General features: G+C 44.5%; 1 protein-coding gene across 4 annotated transcripts in view; it reads left to right on the plus strand.

Moving 5' to 3' along the window:
* The window catches only part of dennd2b (DENN domain containing 2B), a 415,361-nt gene that overhangs the window by 376,839 nt on the left and 17,856 nt on the right, over positions 1-20,666 (plus strand). For all 4 annotated transcript variants that reach the window (XM_078220724.1, XM_078220723.1, XM_078220721.1 and 1 more), the window contains 4 exons: positions 9,853-10,030; positions 12,946-12,987; positions 16,523-16,634; positions 19,092-19,331. In XM_078220724.1, the coding sequence (XP_078076850.1) occupies positions 9,853-10,030; positions 12,946-12,987; positions 16,523-16,634; positions 19,092-19,331 (572 nt within the window). The remainder of the gene's footprint in view (positions 1-9,852; positions 10,031-12,945; positions 12,988-16,522; positions 16,635-19,091; positions 19,332-20,666) is intronic.

The following is a 20,666-nucleotide window of genomic DNA, read 5'->3' on the forward strand; positions in this document are numbered from 1 at the left end:
TCCATCTGACGAAGGAGCAGCGCTCCGAAAGCTAATGGCATTTGCTACCAAATAAAACTCTTACAGTAAGAAAGTTTGCCGAGTTCTGCAATACAGAGGGATCTCGGTGACCTTGGTACATGAATCACCAAACGCTAATATGCAGGTGAAGCAAGTTACTAGGAAGACAAATGGAATGTTGTTGCCTAATGCAAGCGGAATGAAATATAAAAGCAGCGAAATTTGCTAGTTGATCAGGGCATTGGTAAGACCACATCTAGAGTACTTTGTACAGTTTCGGTCTCTTTATTTAAGCATTAGAAGCAGTGCAGAGGTTTGCTCGACTGATTCCTGGGATGAAGGGTTTGCCTGATGAGGAAGGCTGGACAAGTTGGGACTGTATCCATTGGAATCCCTGAAATTTGAGCTCATTTACAAAGACTAGCATTTGAATGGAATCAAACCAGATACAAATGGCCCTTTTAAATTTTGTAAAAGTCCAAGTACTATTACACATGTCATATGTGTTGCTACAATTCTGTGGGCTTCTGAACATCTGCCCTGCTAATATGTGCAGCTGTGTTGTGTCAATTGTTGGAAATAAACTTTACTGTTGTAAAATGCATGCTGCTATTCAATGGCAAGTCAGAGCACATACCTAGCACAGCATTGTAGAATTGTCTGCTTGGTTTCAGCTCATCCAGCCAGAAGGTTCTTGGAACAGAATCTCTGAACCGAGGCCAGTTCCTTGTCTAAAGTTGTGAGGCAATAAAGGGAACAAATAATCTATCTCACAGAGCTAACAGGAAGAATATGCACGGACATATGTCAGAGACAGGACTGCACAGGAATTTTGGAAACTTTTCCTTCTTGAAATCCTATTGCAGTTTCTCAGGATAATGATACTGTACACAGTCACAGTGGGCTGTTTGTGCATTCCCAACTATATCTGTTTATGAAAGGAAAAACCTCTTCCTCTGCAGTTCAACTGCTGTTATTACAGGAGGAGCACTGTATAAATACATGAAGCAAACATAATGGAAATCTGTTCAAAATATTGCAGTGGATGGGATGGCTTTAAAAAACACAATTGCGGTGAAATTCTGTAAGACCGGAAAATGGACATGACGATCACGAACCCTGCAAACCTCACGCAGTCTGCTCATTTGGATGATTGTAATGTGCAACCGGCTCTGAGTGCACTGATGAGTGGCTGCACGTCTGAACAAGGGGGCCCAAACCATGAGAGGAGAGCATAGGTACATCGTAGCCCACATGACTTAAAATCAGCCTGCACCTCTTAATGGGTGATGCATTTTAACTGAAGCTGGTATCGAGAGTCATTGTGAAAGAGCATTTGACTTGGGCTAAACACAAGAATTGATTTTATTATTTCATAGGATGTGGGCATCGCTGGCTAGGCTGGCATTTATTATCCATCCCTAATTGCCCTTCCAACACCTTCTTGAAGTGCTGCGGTCCATGTGACGTATATGAACACCCACATTGCTCTTGGGAAGGAAGTTCAAGGATTTTGACCCAGCAACAGTGAAGGAATGGCAATGATGTTCCAAGTCAGGATGGTGTGTGGAACTTTTTTCTGTGGACCTTGTCCTTCTAGGTTGTAGAGGTCACAGGTTTGGAAGGTGCTGCTGAAGGAGTCTTAGTGAGTTGCCGCAGTGTATCTTGTACTGTTGCTATCGTGCATTGGTAGTGAAGGGAGTAAATGTTTAAGATGGTAGATGAGGTGCCAATCAAGCAGGGTGCATTGTCCTGGATGGTGCTGAGCTTCTTGAGTGATGTTGAAGCTGTACTCATCCAGACAAATGGAGAGTATTCCATCACACCCCTGACTTGTGCCTTGTAGATGCTGGACAGGCTTTAGGGAGTCAGGAAGTGAGTTACTCACTGCAGAATTCCCAGCCTCTAACCTGCTTTTGTAGCCACAGTTTTTAAATGGATTGACCAATTCAGTTTCTAGTCAATGATAACACCCAGGATGTTGATAGTGGAGGATTCAGCAATAGTATTGCCATTGAATGTCAAAGGGAGATAGTTAGGTGCTCCCTTGTTGGAGATGGTCATTGCCTGGCACTTGCGTGGCGTGAATACTACTTGGCACATGTCACCCAAGCTGAATATTGTCCAGGTCTTGCTGCATATGGACATGGACCGTTTCATTGTCTGAGGAGTCGCAAAGGGGCGGCACGGTAGCACAGTGGTTAGCACTGCTGCTTCACAGCTCCAGGGACCTGGGTTCGATTCCCGGCTCGGGTCACTGTCTGTGTGGAGTTTGCACATTCTCCTCGTGTCTGCGTGGGTTTTCTCCGGGTGCTCTGGTTTCCTCCCACAGTCCAAAGATGTGCGGGTTAGGTTGATTGGCTATGCTAAAATTGCCCTTAGTTTCCTGAGATGCGTAGGTTAGAGGGATTAGTGGATGGATATGGGGGTAGGGCCTGGGTGGTATTGTGGTCGGTGCAGACTCGATGGGCCGAATGGCCTCTTTCTGTACTGTAGGGTTTCTATGATTTCTATGATTCTATGATTCTAAATGGTGCTGAACATTGTTCACTGATGATGACTGCACATTCACACTACTGACGTTATGCTGGAGGGAAGGTCATTGATGAAGTAACTGAAGATAGTTGGGCCTAGGACACTACCCTGAATAGAAGAACATGGCAGACACTGGGTTCAGTATTTTCTGACAGTGCACTGGAGGCGGTGGTTAAGGGGATGGGTAGAGGAGAAGTGACGTCATTAATTGGCAGATCTACAAGATACTACAATTCCTTCTAACCAAGCTCTCAGCCTAGATAATTGTGATGGTCAATGCCAAGATTCTAGCTCCAGGGATGTGGAATTAAAGCCAGGTTGATACAGTGGCCTCACAAGTGGCCACGGTCAGTAAATGCATCTTTTAATACCATACCTACCACTAGTCTCACGTGCTGCTTATCACACTACATGCCCATCACTCTGCTACCAACAATCTCTATCAATTATGTATTCAGAGTAACAGTGGGAGAGGGAAATTTGGAACTATTGTTGAATGGGGAAATGGGATTACATTCATCAGTACCTGAGTTGGATGAGTCAATCACAAACAGTCTGGCAGAAAGATTATATATCAAGATAAAAGCAAAATACTGCGGATGCTGGAATCTGAAACAACAACAGAAAATGCTGGAAAATCTCAGCAAGTCTGACAGCATCTGTGGGGAGAGAATAGAGCCAACATTTTGAGTCTAGATGACCCTTCATCAGAGCGGATTATATATTGGTTGCCTCCTCCCTTGCTCTTCAACCTCTTCCTCAGCTGGTTGCTGTATAGCTGATGGCAAACTCTGTGTCTTCTTCATAGCAAGGTTGTGTAACTTGTGGCCTCTCTTGACGAATCCTGACATGCTCAGCCAAGTACTGTACGGCTCCTCCAGACAGGTCCAGGGAGCAGAAGCATTGTTTCAGCAACCCTGCGGTCTGGTCAATCTCATTCAATATGACAGCATGGCTTTCATTCTGTACGTATGGTACTCACACATGCATGAGTACTGGAGTCACGAGCACATAGTCGCTCATCACCCAATGGCCACCCTCTGTCTCAGTGGCTCAAATGCAGATAGTACAGTGGGCTGCTGCAGGTTGAAAGGAGGGAGACACTTGCATTGGAGGCTGTTCACAGAAAGTTCACTCAGCTGATTCCTGGGATGAAGAGGTTGCCTTAGGAGGAGAGGTTGAGCAGGCTGGACCTACACTCTAAGAGAAAAATGAGAGGTGATCTTATTGAAATAAAGTTTCAGAGGTGGCTTGACAGAGTAGATGCTGAGATTCCCCTCATGGTGGAGTCGAGAACCAGGGGGCACAATTGCAAAATAATAGTTGAACAATTTAACACAGAGATGTGGAGGAATTTCTTCTCTCAGAGAATCACTAGTCTTTGGGATTATCTTCCACAGAGAGCAGTGGATTCTGGGTCATGAAATATAGTCAAGGCTGAGTTTGATTTTTGATTGACAAGGGAGTCACGAGTCAGATTCTTGCAAAGACTTTAATAAATGAATGGCAGTGAGCAGGCCACCACTTGCTGGACAAGGCTTATCATGTACAACACCTGATTTAGTGTTGTGGTGGATTTTTCCATTGTTCCAGATTTTATCCTCGTCTGAAGACCATGGCAATAACTATACATGGAAGCTCCTTTTTGGGCGAGCAGGGCACATTAACTTCACCAGTGAACAGTAACGTACAATCATGCACTTCTTGTTCACAAATAATGATGGGATGGAGTACAGGAAAGAGATAGAGAACCTGGTGAACTGATGCGACGACAATAATCTCTCCCTCAATGTCAACAAAATGAAGGAGGTAGTCATTGACTTCTGGAAGCGTGGTGGAGGACATGCCCCTGTCTACATCAATGGGGACGAAGTAGAAATGGTTGAGAATTTCAGGTTTTTAGGTGTCCAGATTACCTGTCCTGGTCCCTCCAAGTTGACGCTATAGTTAAGAAAGCCCACCAACACTTCTAATTTCTCAGGAGACTAAGGAAATTTGGCATGACTGCTACGATTCTCACCAACTTTTATGGATGCACCATAGGAAGCATTCTTTCTGGTTGTATCACAGCTTGGTATGGCTCCTGCTCTGCCCAAGACCGCAATGAACTACAAAGGGTCGTGAACAAAGCCCAGTCCATCACTCAAACCAGCTTCCCACCCATTGACTCTGTCTACACTTCCCGCTGTCTCAGAAAAGCAGCCAACATAATCAAGGACTCCACGCACCCCAGATTATGAACGATGCTGTTAATACGGTGGATCTTTCAAAAGACTAAAAATTGACATGACCTTTAACAGTAATGAAAACTTGAACTTACATGGCACGTACATTGTAGAAAAGCACTTTTATTGCGGGGGGGGGGGCAGATGTTGTTGGGCATTATTGGCATGGCCAGCATTTGATACCCATCCCTAATTGCCCAAGTCCTCAGTAGCCTGGTACTACTTCAGAGAGCAATTAAAAGTCAGTCACATTGTTGTGGAGTCACTTCTGGGTCATACCTGGTAAGGACAATCGATTTGCTTGCCTAAAGGACCAAAGTGAACAAGGTGGATTTTTGCGACAATTGATGATAGTTTCATGGTCATCATTATTGAGACTAGCTTTCCATTCCAAATTTTTATGAATTGAGTTTAAATTCTACCAGCTGCCATGGTGGGATTTGAACGCGTGCCCCCAGATCATTAGCCTGGGCCTCTGGATTACTAGTTCAGTGACATTACCACAATGCCACCATCTGGTTTGGTGGTGATGGTGGTGGGTTGGAGGGGATGGGGGAGAGAAAAGATAATGAAATAGATGAAGGAATGGGTGCAAAGGCACAGATGGAGAGTTGATGGAGAGACTTAGTCAAATTATGTGTCTTGAGAAGCTCAGAGAAAAATGGAACAGGTGGGAAGGTAATTCCAGAGATGTCTGAAGTTTTGCCGCCAGTCATGGAGAGAAGAGGGATCAGAAAGGCAGAACAGAGAATGTGGATGAAGGAGATAGTGTGGTGTGACCACAAAGCCACTTGAATACCAGCATGAACATTTGAAATTAAAGTGTTGTGATACAAGGAGCCAGTGGAAGTCACTGTGGACGGAGCAATTGGCAACCAGAATGTACTGCAGAATGGAATGCAAGCGGCTGAGTTTTGAAGAAGTTGGAGCTTGTAAAAGATGGAAATCCAGCCTGAAGGACACACAGAAATGGGCATGAGCAGAAACAACTTGCATTTATATGGTGGCATCACCAGCACATCCCAACGGTGTTTCTAACTTACAATCCGTATTGTTACTTGTAGGAAAACCTAAAATCATGGTTAAGAGTTTTAACAGCAGTTGGGTTTAGGTGGGATAGAGGTAAGCATTGCTTCAGAGGTGTAAGTAAATGGTTTTGGTGATAGAAGGGCATTTGGATAGAAAGTTCTGCTTTGGGTCAAGCAGAACAGCTAAGTTTCACATAGTCTAAGATATAGTCTTGAATGGGAAGAGAACGCCAAGGGCTTTGGCCTTCAGCTGAATTAATTTAGTGTTGGGTTGGATTAAATCTTAACTAATTTTTGACTTGATGTCAGCTGGGCACGAAACAGCACTGAGGTGATTATCAGTTCACTGGAATGGGTTAATGTTAAAGATCAGTGTCATTACAATTTATTCCTAGGCTTTTCTGGTACGAAATCAACTATCCCCTATATAAGGCTATCTGATATCAATTATTCAGGGCTCAATTAGCAGATAACCCACAGAAAGCAATCCCTAACCAAGTTTTAAAAATAGTTTTATATGATTCCCAAAGTTTTATATAATAACGGGATCTAGTGTTTCCAAATTAATTACTCTTCTGTGATGTGAATTTTTACTTTTAAGTTTTTAGGACTTCATTCAGACCTATTTGCTAATGCAGGGTTAAAAATTGTATTACAACTGGACTGTATCAGATAAAATGCTAATGAAAGACTAGTAAATATTGCCACCTGGTGGCTTGGCAGAGCAGTGAATGTACAGTCAACTTTTAAGAACCTCTGGGTAGCCCAAGATCACAATGTTAATACAGATGAGAGCAGCTGTATCGCCCATCATAACTATAAATCATTTTTGATTGAATCAAATGTTTTGCTTACATCATCCTATCCACTCGATCTGTCTGCATGAAGATGTTCTTCCCAAGTCCATCCTAACTTTTCCTTTCACCAATTTTAACTGAAGCCCTTTGTTCTCATATCTTGACATAATCTGAAATACTCTACTTGATAAATCTTATTGATGGCTCTTTAATATTATGCACACACACACACACACACACATATCCCTCTTTCTGTCACCTTCCTTCAGTGTTAAACAGTCGATGGGACTCCCCCAGCCCCATGGTGTGTTTTCCGGTGGCACAGACAGCTCGCCTTTGGCTGCCAGTGGGATTTTCCGGTCCTGCCGATGTCTACAGCATTTTGCATGGTTTGCCTGTCCCACCGCCCAGTAACCTGTTGCAGGGGATTGGGCGTGACTGGATAATCCTGCCAACGGGAAGGACTGGGAAATTCTGTCCAGAGTTTCTCCAGTCGAAACACTAGGAATCAGTCTTGGGACACTTCTCTGCACCATCTCCATTGTCAGAATGGTTCTCTCATGCCTTGGTGACTGGTACTGAATGCAGTATTCACATCGCGATCCAACAGGACACTGTACACTGACAGCATAACATCATCCGACTTACACTTAACTGACCAAGAAGTATAATGAAGCATTCTATTTGCTTCAGTTATTACCGTGTTACTGACATGACATGTTAAATGAAGGTCCCCTTAGATTTATAGTTTTGTAATTGCAAATGCATAATGGTGGCACGGTGGTTAGCACTGCTGCGTCACAGCACCAGGGACCCAGGTTTGATTCCCGGCTTGGGTCACTGTCTGTGGGGAGTCTGCATCTTCTCCCTGTGTCTGTGTGGGTTTTCTCTGGGTGTTCCGGTTTCCTCCCACAGTCTGAAAGATATGCTGGTTAGGTGCACTGGCCATGCTAAATTCTCCCTCAGTGTACCCGTACAGGTGCCGGAGTGTGGTGACTAGGGGATTTTCACAGTAACTTCATTGCAGTGTTAATGTAAGCCTACTTGTGACACTAATAAATAAAGATCATTGGGCATATTGAAAAAGGCAACAATACATTGGTGAATTCTGTTTACTGAAATTAAATTCAAAGCTTGCTTTTTTAATTCAATTGAAACATGTTTGCAATCAAGTTTTCTCATTAATTGTGTTTGTTCTGGATACATCCTGATTGTGGAAACTGACCTTTGATATTTTCAACCTCATAATTTGATCATCAATATTGAATAAAACAAGGCTGTCACAAATGTCCTCATTAATTGAAGTAAAGTGCTTTCAGATTACTGGAGTTTAGAACAGCTGGACCTCCCAAATTGTTTTTGTTATTCCAGGAATGCTCATTAAATTAGGGTTGTTTTCCTTGACGTTTTTTTCTTAATTGTGATAAGTACACTGAAAACAAAATACTGTTCTTTTGACAGTTCATTTTTTCTGTCGTACATTTTCTTCAATCAAGCTATATTCAGCTGTACTTTGAGACTTATTGGCAGTGAGGATAAAAATTTCCAACCTGTGTCTTTAGCAGATTGCTTCACGCCATCTCCTGTTTGACCCAAGCTTCCAGATGCAGGGCTGAAATTTGGTGGTCTGAAGGAAACCCTTCTGGCTAAGGTTTCCTATTCCCTTATCATTTGGTAGGCATTCGTGTCGCTGAGATAATGAAGAGTTCCTCCTGATCAAGCCTGGCATCCGACATTCTGATAAAATATCAGGTTCTAACATAGCTCCAAACTGCTGGGACATCCACTTATCCAACCAAATAGCTTAAAGTTCAATGTGTGGCACTGAACCTGTTGATAGTTTTGTTTAGTTAAAATCCTAACTGGTGGCATCCTTGCTGTAAGAACTCAGGAAGTCAACTGGAAAGGAACGACATTTTATTTGTCAAAGTAAAATTAATCCCCAACCCTGTGGCACATGTACATGAGTCCAATCTGGGATGAGGAAATACCAGACCTGCTCAGTTTTTTAAAGTTTATTGATTAGTGTCACAAGGCTTGCATTAACACTGCAATGAAGTTACTGTGAAAATCCCCTATTCGCCATACTCCGGCGCCTGTTTGAGTACGGAATGGGGAACAGTCATTTTGGCCTTGCCGGTGGAACCAGACGCCATTGAGGCCCCCTGGAGAGACTGAGGGCAAGGGTAGGTGCCCGTTGGACAGTACTAGCTTGGCAGTGCCACGCTGGCACCTCGGTAATGCCCATTGGGCACCTTGGCAGTGATAGGGGGTGGGGTCTATGGGCACAGGGCTTATGGGGCACCGCCTGTGGGGCAGGGCTTATGGGAGTGGGGCTTGAAGGGGCAGCCTGATCGAATGGGGAGGGGGGGCCCGCTGCCACTCTGCAGGCGATTGGGCTGCCACTCTGCAGACGATTGGTATTGGGGGGAGGGGACACGATCAGTCTGGGCAGCAGGGGGGGGGATGGGGCAGCAAGGGCTGTATTTCTGGGGGCTGCATTTCCCAGCACTGTGGGGCTCGCGATCAGCTGTGGATCCCCATGATTGCAGGGAGGGGGGCTGTGTTCAGGCTGCCTGCAACAGTAGAGGCCTGACAGCTTCCTCTTTGTCTATTAGACCTCTGTTGTTGCTATTGCGGATGTGCAGATACAGAGGTCTGTGCGTGCACAATAGCTCCCTCTGCAGGCTGGCTGGCAAATCAAGCCCCACCCAATGCCTGAAGCAGCGAGAAATGGTCTAGCCCATATTTTCAATGTCTACGTCCATACGATTGGGAGTGAAAACTCACCCAAAAGCAGATCTGCAAATCTCCCTTTTTCACGCTAGCTGAACACTTGAATCATTTTTGTAAAATTCCGCCCCATGTCTCTTTTTCAGCCATACTGAAGTTTTGTGCCATCGAAGGACTATTTAATTCAGATTGGTTAGGCTCACAAGATTTTATCTTACGATTCCCCTTTCATTATGTTCACTATCTTTGCTGCTGGAACTATCATATCCGCTAAGTAGTCAAAAAGAAAACAAAAGCTAACTCCACTATAAAACATGAGGAGAAAGCTGTTGTGGTGTTTCACAATTTCAGTCCGGTCTCTGGTTGAAAAGGCCCTGGTGCACTCTTTTATTTGGGACATTGCCTAAATTTCAGTGTGTAAAATTTTCCGAGGCCAAGATTATCATCATTTCTTTTGTAAGTCAGAGAGTATTTTAGGAACACTAATATTACTGATAAGCAGAATTAACCATGAGTTGTGATATCTTTATGCAGCACTTTGTCCAACTGTGCCCATGCTGTGGTGGCTCTGCTATACCCATTCTCCTGGCAGCATACCTTCATACCAGTGCTTCCGTCCTCCATGATCGACATTGTCTGTTGCCCGACGCCCTTCCTAGTGGGCCTGCTCTCCAGTTCACTCTCCAAACTAAAGGAACTTCCAGTGGAAGAGGTAAGACCACTGAGAGGCCTCCCTATTTTAAGGAGGTAAACTTCCTACCTGTTAGGTCTATTAAATCAAATGTTTTATTTGAAAGATATGAGACATTAACCTTACTTTCTTACTCCATTGCTCTACATTGAAACTCTGACTACAGGTCAGACGTATATCATTGCCTGTGACGTGTTTTGGGACAACTTGAATTTTCATATGAATGAAAGCTCTTTCTTTACTTGCAATGTAACTTCAGAATTAATCCAAACGAGATGTGCTTAAGTGCTGAGGTGATAATTGGTTAGGTAGAAAATAAATAGTGAACAGAAAACACATCTCTTACATAAAGAAATGTCCCAAGCACTTCACAATGCACTTGAATGGTCAACAGTTTTAGTTTTCCAATTGTAAACAGAAGAAAATTCTGCTTCATTCCAAGACTGGATGGCAGCCAAATAATCTGAAAACAGAGGGAATAAGTGGATCAGCAGACTCAATAGACAGGAAAGTTGTGTGTTCTCATCAAGTATGTCGAAGCTGATCCCACATTGGCAGATTGTGTCACCCTGGGGCCACATGATGTAAAGGAGGGGCCAAAAGATGGATGGGAACAGTTGCCTTTTCTAGAGATGCTTTGGATAAAATCAAGTGGAAGGAATAGGTCAAAGTAAAAGTGTGTCACTGAGCTAAACAATATGAGAGTTGTTAAGGGGAGAATGGAATGTTGATCGTGTCAAAAGCTGCAAAGTTTCAAACCGGATTGAGGGAAAGTTGCCCAAAAATCTAGGGTGTGACAAAAACTTGAGGAGAAAGCGGGTTGAAGGCTGAGAGAGGCACAGGCAGAAAGGTCAAGGGTGTGTCTTCAAGAGGGAAGCGTGATAGTGCTTTTGTAGAGGAATGCAATATCGAAGAAGAGGGAATCACTTACAATATCAGCTCACGTTACAGCCAGGAAGGCAAGTTGGGTTGACAACTGTTAAGTAGCAATATGACCAAGGGAGTCAGAGGTAGGTTTCATAGCTGACCTGAGGTCTGTCCCAGCTGAACTCACTTTAAATTCCCAACTTCTATTATCTGGGAACTGATTTTCGAGTGGGGGAAAGAAATTATGCCTAGTTCTGGCTACTCTTTTATAGAGCTGATTTGTTTTTTTCATGGATAACATCCATTGAAGGTGTCTCATAAAGGTCTTGAAGATTTAACATCATCACACAGTTTACACTTGGCAATAAGACAATGATGACACATAGTTCTGCGCTAAAATACCAAAGGTACATGTCAAAGAAATCTGGTTATAACACAAATCCAGAGCAATGTACTCAATGCCACTACAGGAACACCTTGTGTACAACGAAATTTTATATTTTTTTGTCTAAGTGTCGACTCAAGGCAGGAAAAGTGGCGTGTAGTCCACCAGCTGCACTGCCGCCTTTTCCTGCCATATTTTTAAACACTTAGACAAAAATAATCATGGAGGCTGTACTGGCAAGGCAGGCTCTGAATGAGTCCGTCCCACCAACAACCTTGACAGATGGATGCCCCAATTCAGAACAATAACAATAAATAAAAAGAATCTTCACCCACTGCCCCCCGCCACCCCCCACCTTGCCGCCACAACAGACATGGACCCCACCTGTGCCCCCTCCCCCACCCCAGAGATATGGAACCTCCAGCATCTCCCTGGCACCCAGTCACGGCCCTCTCTCCCTGGGGCTGTACTTACCTTTGCGCCGCCATTGGGTTCTGTTCGCCGGTTCCCCATTTTTAAAAACCTGTTGAGAAAACCACAGACATGATGTCATGCCGCTGGGTGGGAGGGGTTGCTCTTGTACCTGGGGGGTTGTTACAGCAGGGTGGCCCGCTAATTATATTTAAATGTATTATAATGGTTACGTCACTGGCGGGGGGTGGAGTGGGGGGGGGGGGGGGGGGGTGGTTTGCGGAGGGGGGGGGGGCAGGGACATTCAAGTTGGGAAATCCCGCCGGCTGTAAAATCCATTTTGGGTTTCTCACTCAATTCTCCACCCCCTCTGCCAATCCTGCCCACTGGAAACAGGGGTGGAAGTTACCCCCACCCCCTCCCCCTTCCATGTTTCTGTACAGACTAAGGGGACGCCCATAGGTTAAATTGTCCCACCCTGCTATCTAACGAGGATTGGGTGCTGACAAGCCAACCAGAGAATGGTATGAAGAGATTGCATCAATCATAACAAACAGGGATAATTATGGATTGTTATGGTTTTTGACTGGATAATCCAGAAATTTAAACTGCACATCAAAAGGCCAATTATACAAATGAATGCCATTGGCTAGGAGCCTTCCTAGCTGACTATGCAGATCGGGAAATAATGGGCACACTGCCCACATTTTTTCATCCACTTACTGACGATTAGGAATGTGACTTCTGACTTTATCTGACGAGTATATGCAGGAAATACAGGCGGGGTCCAATATAGTCATGGCCCTGACTTGAAAATTGTGGCAAATCTAGCTGTGGAACTGGCATTCTGTAACCAGGTCAAGGAACTGGGTCAAGTTAAACTCAGAACTTTGCTACTGCTGAAGCAGTTTGACGAACCAATGTGACTAATTCGCCTTAAAATTGTGTCAAAGATCCAAAGCCCATATTTCAACATCACCCTTCCTGGAAGTCTTTAGTGCTTTTTATGTGAATATGCCTGCTCCATATTTGACACCCATTTAAACACAATCCCTGAACAAATTGCTTATTTGTTCTGAATTCCAAGGCTGGGAGAAGCAACTTATTAAATTTCCCCGAGTATTGAGGCTATCTTTTTGCAGGAAGCCGAGACTAAGTATTTAATCTGATGTGGGGGTTGGGCGGAACATTTTTAGTTTGAAGAGTCTGTTGAATTCTAAGTGATGTGGAGATGTCTAAGTGACCATATATTTTATGAAATTCTTTCCATCAGGCACTAATGGTTGACCTAGGGACAGATCGATTCCTCCGACAGGTAAGATTCAAAGCAAAAATATCCCTGTAGATGCACTAAGCTATAAACTATTAATGTATTAATAATTGGAATTGCAATATTATTGGCTAAGGATTCACAATTCCTCAGGTGCTGAAGGTTACAGGTTTCCTATTAAAAATAAGCTTGTTGTAGGGAGTGAGATGGGCTGGCACGTCGGAGTACTGGTCCCTATTGACAATGAGCTGGTTCATTCCCACATTCTCTTGAGTTTCAGTCTGGCCGGAAAGGAACCAAGAAGGGAAGTGGGAAGTGAACAAAGTAAGGGAACATCATCATTGAGACTGATTCTGCATGCTCCCTACTCCCTGACTAAAAAGATATTTTGCTGTGCCCTCAGTGCCCATGGGGATATCGGTCAGAAGGGGGATGTCACTGATGGTTGCACAATGTCCAGATACTGAAGCAGTCTGTGTCCATGTGCAGCAAGACCTGGACAACAGTCAGGGCTTGGGCTGATAAGTGGCAAGTAACATTTGTACAACACAAGTGCCAGACAATGACCATTTCCAGCACAAAAGAATCTAACCACTTCCCCTTGACACTCAAGGTCATCGCTGGATCTCCTGCTATCAACATCCTGGGGGTTATCATTGACCAGAAATTGAATGGACGAGCCATATACATACTGTGACTGCAAGAACAGTTCAGAGAGGCTGGGAATTCTGTGGCATGTAACTCAGTTCCTGACTCCCCAAATTTTGTCCACCATCTATAAAGCACATATCAGGAGTGTGTTGGAATAATCTCCACTTGCCTGGATGAATCATGGAATCCCTACGTGCAGAAGGAGGCCATTTGGCCCATCAAATCTGCACCAACTCTCCGACAGAGCATCCCACCCAGGCCCTACCCCCCATAACCCCAGGAATTTACCCCACTAATCCCCCTACCCTACACAACTTGGGACATTAAGGGGCAATTTAGCATGGCCAATCCACCTAACCTGCACATCTTTGGAATGCAGTTCCAACAATACCCAAGCTTGACACCATCCAGGACAAAGCCGTCACTTGATTGGCACCCACCCACCACCTTAAACATTCACTTCCTCCACCACTGATGCACATGGGCAATGTTCACCTAATTTATTTTTCTCCCAGTTCTCTATTTGGCTCCTCTCCAGTAGTGTGTTCCACCTTCAAGATGCACTGCAGCATTTTGACAGCACTTTCCAAACCCGCAACCTCTACCACCTAGAAGGAGAAGGGCAGCACAAACATGGGAACACTATCACCTGCAAGTTCCTATCCAAGCCACTGGACCAGTCTGACTTGAAACTATATCGCCGTTCCTTCACTGTCCTTGGGTGAAAATCCTGCAATGAATGCTGGTCTAGTCCCTGAAAGAATAAATTGAAAAAGGAAGACCCAAGTGTAGGTGAGGACAAAGCTGCCACTTTTCTGCTGATGTAGCTGATGAATGATAGCTTGCACGGTCCTCCTTCCACGTTGCTCTGCTTGTCTTCGCACTCCACCCTGGTTAACCTTTGGACTTTTGTTGGGGTGGCTGCATGAGTCCCGCAGCACAGTCCTGCCCAGATAAACACTGGCATGTGGCACTAGGGGGAAGGAGACCCCTGTACACCCCAGCCCCAGGTGCAGTACTGCTTAGACGCAGGAGAGTCCATGTGTTCAGCCGTCTATGAACATTTTTGTGTTCTTTTCCTAATGGACTTCAAGAAGTCTGATCAAATAGTGAACAAAATCCAAGTCTTTAACAGCAAACACAATAGCTTCTTGTCCTCTTCCTGTTCAAAATGGAGTTTACCTTCATTAATAGCTGCTTATGTCAGAACTTTCATAAGCGCCCCCTTGTGAAAGGACTCACTTGCTGTTCCCTGCCTTTTCCATTAAGTGCCTCAATGAACATCTGTTAAAATTTGCAGATGTTTCCTTCCAAAAACCTCAATAATGCTTCGAATGTGAGTTGGAGACCAGATGTCATCAAAATTACCGTTCAGACTATCATGTGGGAGTAAAAAAAACTTTACAGGCCTGTGCCAAACTTACAACTCTTTACAAACTTTCACATCAAAAGGAACATTATTGTAAATTACACTAAATATACAAATCATTAAGATCTTTTGATTAAAGGGACAAATTAAACTTTGAAGTAAATTCAATAAGCAGTACAAACTGTATCAGAGACCCCCTCTCAGGCACCAGTTGCCTGGCATCAGAATGGGTGATGGAAGGTGGTGGGTGGCTCTCCAGGCAATGGCGTAGTGGTATTGTCACTGGCCTGGCAATCCAGAGACCCAGGGTAATGCTCTGGGGACCTGATTTCGAATCCCACCGCGGCAGATGCTGAAATTTGAATTCAATAAAATGAAATCTGGAATTAAAAGTCTACTGATGACCATGAAACCATTGTTGATTGTCATAAAAACCCATCCAGCTCACTAATGTCCTTTAGGGAAGGAAATCTGCCATCCTTACCTGGTCTGGCCTGGATGTGACTCCAGACCCACAGCATGGTGGCACAGGGCAGCACGGTGGCACAGTGGTTAGCACTGTTGCCTCACAGCGTCAAGGACCTAGATTCGATTCCCGGCTTCGGTGACTATGTGGAGTTTGTACATTCTCCCCGTGTCTGTGTGGGTTTCCTCCCACAGTACAAAGATGTGCGGGTTAGGTGGATTGGCCATGCTGAATTGCCCATTAGTTTCTGGGGACTAGCTAGGGTAAATGCATGGGTTTATGGGGATAGGGCCTGGGTGGGATTGCAGACTCGATGGGCCAAATGACCTCCTTCTGCACTGTATGATTCTATGATTCTAATGTGGTTGACTCATTTGCCCTCAGGAATGGGCAATAAATGCTGGCCCAGCCAGCGAAACCCACATCCCATGAATGAATAAAAAAAACTTAATTTATTAGACTGATGGTTAAGGATAAGCTTAGAAGTATAAATTAAAAACACTATTACATGACAAATTTTTGTAAACATACGAAGGAGTATTTTTGATGCCTAAATATTGTTCTACATTTCACCAAGCAGGAGCATTAAAATGTATCATCTTCGAAAGCAATGTTCTTCTGGTCAAGTGCTTGGTCATCTTTTTGCACTTGAAGAAGAGCACTGTTTAGTTTTTGTTGTAACTTATTATTGTATTAATGATTAAATGAAAGACGCCAAAGTCCCAGAGGACCATGGGCTGCTCTCCCCCTTTTTGAGAGAGGGAGCTGACTGGTGGTATTTAACCTAAGGGTCACCACACCTCAGGCGAGGGGTGAGGTTGAGAAGGCGCAGCCTTCATGAATAACCTCAACTAGTACGGGAATTGAACCCGTGCAGTTGGCGTGACTCTGCATTACAAACCAGTTGTCCAACCAACTGACCTAACTGACCCCTCCCCCGGTTATTAGCACAGCATATGTAAATGACAATCTTGCATGAAGGCAGTACCCCAGATAGTGCTGTAAACAGAAGTTAAGTAGATAACTTTTATTTGTTGAGTGTGAAGGAAACAGTAGAGTGGATCAAATATTGTTTTAACTTTGTGATTATTTAGATGGATGATGAGGACTCACTGTTGCCACGGAAACTGCAGGCCGCTCTGGAGCAGGCTCTAGAGCAAAAGAATGAGCTGGTGAATCTGGATTCAGACAGTGAATCGGACGACGGTGAGAAATTCGTTCAATTGTTGCCTTAGAGAAGTTTTTAAAGAAGTCATTTCCTCCAAGCTTAATTCCGTTTGATACAGGGAAGCATTTAGATGAAGTATGGATAATTTTCCATGGAAAGTCATATCAGAATAAAATTCAAACATCTGCAAGGTGGGGGTAGTTAAAGTTCATTTATTACTGTCACCAGTAGGCTTACATTAACACTGCAATGAAGCCACTGTGAAAATCCCCCAGTCACCACACTCCGGTGCCTGTTCGGGTACACTGAGGGAGAATTTAGCATGGCCGATGCACCTAACCAGCATGTCTTTCAGACTGTGGGGGGAAACCAGAGCACCCAGAGGAAACCCACGCAGACATGGGGAGAACATGCAAACTCTACGTAGACAGTGACCCAAGCTGGGAATCGAACCCAGATCCCTGGCGCTGTGAGGCAGTAATGCTAACCAGTGTGCCATCGTGCCAGTAGGCAAATCATTGGCCAGCAAGATTATTAATGAAAGCCCAGCAGTTTTTAACAGTTATATACATGAGCAAATAACAATGAGATTAATTTAATTACCTACATTTATACTGCATTTACATTGCAGCACTACAATTTCCAATACCCCTGATTTAAATAAATCCATGGAAAATAAAAATAAGATGATTTTACTTTTAGCATACCAACCATCATTTACCCAAAGACCTCCTCGACAGTCACTTTCACACAGCAAGTCCTCCGCCTCTGGGTCCAGTTATGAGAGGCACTCTACCCAGTCAAGCCTCCACCCTATCCCAGACACAGACCCCTCTCTCCCAACCCCCTAGTTCATTCTGGCTCTCTTTCACCTCTCATCACATCCCATCTTTTCAGTCAGCCACTGTTCTGACCCTGCAATCAATTAAATTGGTGCTTTTTTTCATTTTCCACGGTAGAAATTTGTACAATTTTCTCCCCAACAGTACATGTTGGCACTTTCCTGCATCTCTCGTCAATTCAGACTGACAATTTTCCCTCTTAATTCCTTCTTTGTAAAAGTTACACTTTTCATCCTCCAACAATGTGCCATTCAAGCTTCCTTGTTTCTCCCCCGAGAGCTTTGCCCTGGTTCTTGTGATCAGCGTTGAATTAGAGGCATTTGCCCCCTGTTGTGATATCGCTTGAAGAACTGCGGGTAGGAGAGGAGCCAGGGGTTCGTGGAGGGGAGGGGGTGGCGTGGGGGTGGTGCCAAGGGTAAAAGGAGGGTGGGGGTCAGTGGGATGCTGGAGGTGCCAAAGGAGCGGGTGCGATTTTAACATTTTTGATGGTTTAAAGAGGGAGACATTGGTGTAGCGGTGTTGTCATTGGACTAGTAATCCAGGAACCAAGGCTAATAATCTGGAAAATAGGTTCAGATCAAACCATGGCAGCTGGAATTGAAAGCCATCCTCTGGAAACTATCATTGCAACTGTCAGTGATTGTCGTAAAAACCCATCTGGTTCACTAATGTCCTTTAGGGAAGGAAATCTGTTGTCATTACTTGGTCTGGTCTACATGTGACTCCAGGTCCACGGTAATGTGGTTGACTCTTAAGTGCCCTCTGAAATTGTCCAGCAAGCCACTAAGTTTGAGGGCAATTAGGGATGAGTAACAAATACTGGCATTGTCAGCGACGCCCACATCCTATCAAAACATAAAAAAGGAATGTGCGCCTGAGCAAGTTCTGTGCTAGCCAGGCACGACTCTGGAGAGAAACGATGTAAAAAGTCATGTAACTGCAGGGAAATCAGCCCAAGTTTCTGTGGAACCATCAGTGTGGGTTTGGAACCCACTCAGATACACTGCCTCTTTCTTCTTATGATCCTTATCATCCATTTTACCTTTCCTTCAATGTCATCCATTTCTCTTAATGTCATTGGCACCCATTTCAATTCCATTTAGTTATCCAATTCCATTATTGCTCTGTCCAATCTGGAATGAATACCTCTTTCCTCTTGATCTGTTATCAGGACAAATGTAAAGATTGTAGCCCCTTAATACTGTTAAGCAAGATAACCCTCCAGCAGTGCATAGTGGTCACGATTCCCGCTGGTAACATCGGAAGTAACACCAAAAGAGGGCCTGAATCTGTGTTTTAGCAGCAAGACCTGGGGAGGAGCAGAACCTTCAACGTTGGAATATCTGCAAACACTGCCACACTGACCAGGCCCCCAAAAACACTTTTGTTCATGGCATAATTAGACTGTTTGCCATTTTCTCGTCCAATGCTAATCTTCTCCAAGCAATGGGAAAGGCCTGCCAGCCAGGAATGATAGTTGTAGCTCATCTTTGTTCAGCAGCTATTTGTCACCAGTGTTGTGGGGATCAACTATGTTGCAAACAGGAAACGAAATAAAATTACTGAAAATAGGTGAGAAGTTAGGCTCAAAAAACTCTCTATAATGAAATTTGTCATTTAAAAAATTTTTACTTTGTCTCCACCCCAATGCAGAGTGCAACACGCTGAGCAATCTGGTCTCTGAAGCCTTCATTCGCTTCTTTGTGGAAACTGTCGGCCATTATTCTCTATTTCTGACCCAAAATGAGAGGAATGAACGAATATTCCAAAGAGAAGCTTTCCGCAAGTCAGTGGCTTCCAAGAGTATCCGAAGGTTTTTAGAGGTCTTCATGGAGTCGCAGATGTTTGCTGGATTCATACAGGACAGGGAACTGCGGAAGTGCAGGGCAAAAGGTAGAGTTGAAGCATCTAAGGCTATAGCCCCACACTAATATCATCACAGTACGCTTCACAATGTACACATCCCAGAGTCATCTCTCTCTTTGAACTCATTGTTGCCAAGACAATTTAGAAGTTTGTTACTGAATGTGATATGCTTTAATATGGCCATGTTCTTAACTCAAATTTCTCCTACCTTCAGTGCCAGATCTGTAACCACCAGTACTTCATCCTGGTTTTTACAGTTCAAATCACTTTTACTGGACGCAACCCAAGTTTGGAAGACAAAGGGGGCAATTCTCTGACCTCGCTGTGCCTGGCGTGGATCACACTGATCCCAGAGAATAGCGTGCGGGGCTAAAAATCCATTTCACACCCGGCGCCAAACAGCTTGTGATTCTCCTGGCCCCTTCCTAACGGCGCAAACCAGGCCCGAATCCGATTAGCATATTTAAAGTAGCATTTAAATATGCATAGCCCGTTCAAGTCCCAGTGTACGGAATTCATCAGCCTTCAGGCACAGTGCAATGATAGCGAGTATCAGTACTAGTCTCCACTAGCAGAGACCTGGCGCTTTGGTTACTCCAGGGGGATCGGAGGCCATTGAAACATGGCCGGGGACTGCCCATCAGGCAGTGCCCACCTGGCGTGGCCCACCTGGCACACTGACAGTGGCCACCGGACAGTCCAGCAATGGCCACTGGACAGCCGGGCAGTGGCAGTACCGCCAGTGTGTCAGTGTGAGGGGATGAGGGAACAAGCTGCAGATGAGTTGGGAGGGAAGGGGTCCCAATGGCTATAGCGTGAAGGAGAGGTTCTCCCAGTACACTTTGAGATTGGGGCGCCCCTGCAAAACAGCGCTGAGCGCTCTGAAGCTGGGCTCACTGACATGGTTAACCCATCCCATCACCTCCCCCCCGTATCGGCACAAAGCTCACCACTCTCCAAAAAGTGACTGACTGTGGGCGAATTGTGATGCGATGTGCACCTGTGAGACCGGCGTGGATTACTCTGTTATTCTCGCTGTTATGATGTTTAGAAATTCTTTGGGAGAATTCTGCCCAAAATCTAATGGATGACAGCTGATTTTCACAGTTTAAGTATTCCAAAGTTTCTAACATCCATCATTACACATTATTGCACTGTCTCTGGGAGATGGTGGCGCAGTGGTAATGTCACTGGACTAGTTATCCAAAGGCCCAGGCTAATGCTCTGCAGACATGAATTCAAATCCCACGGCAGCTGGTGGAATGTCAATTGAATTAATAAAATCTGGATTTATAAAGTTGATCTCTAATAATGAAGACTGTGACAACTACCATCAATTGTTGTGAAAACCCATCTGTCTGT

This window comes from Mustelus asterias, chromosome 9 (genome assembly GCF_964213995.1).
Source record: "Mustelus asterias chromosome 9, sMusAst1.hap1.1, whole genome shotgun sequence".
In the NCBI taxonomy this organism is placed as follows: domain Eukaryota; kingdom Metazoa; phylum Chordata; class Chondrichthyes; order Carcharhiniformes; family Triakidae; genus Mustelus; species Mustelus asterias.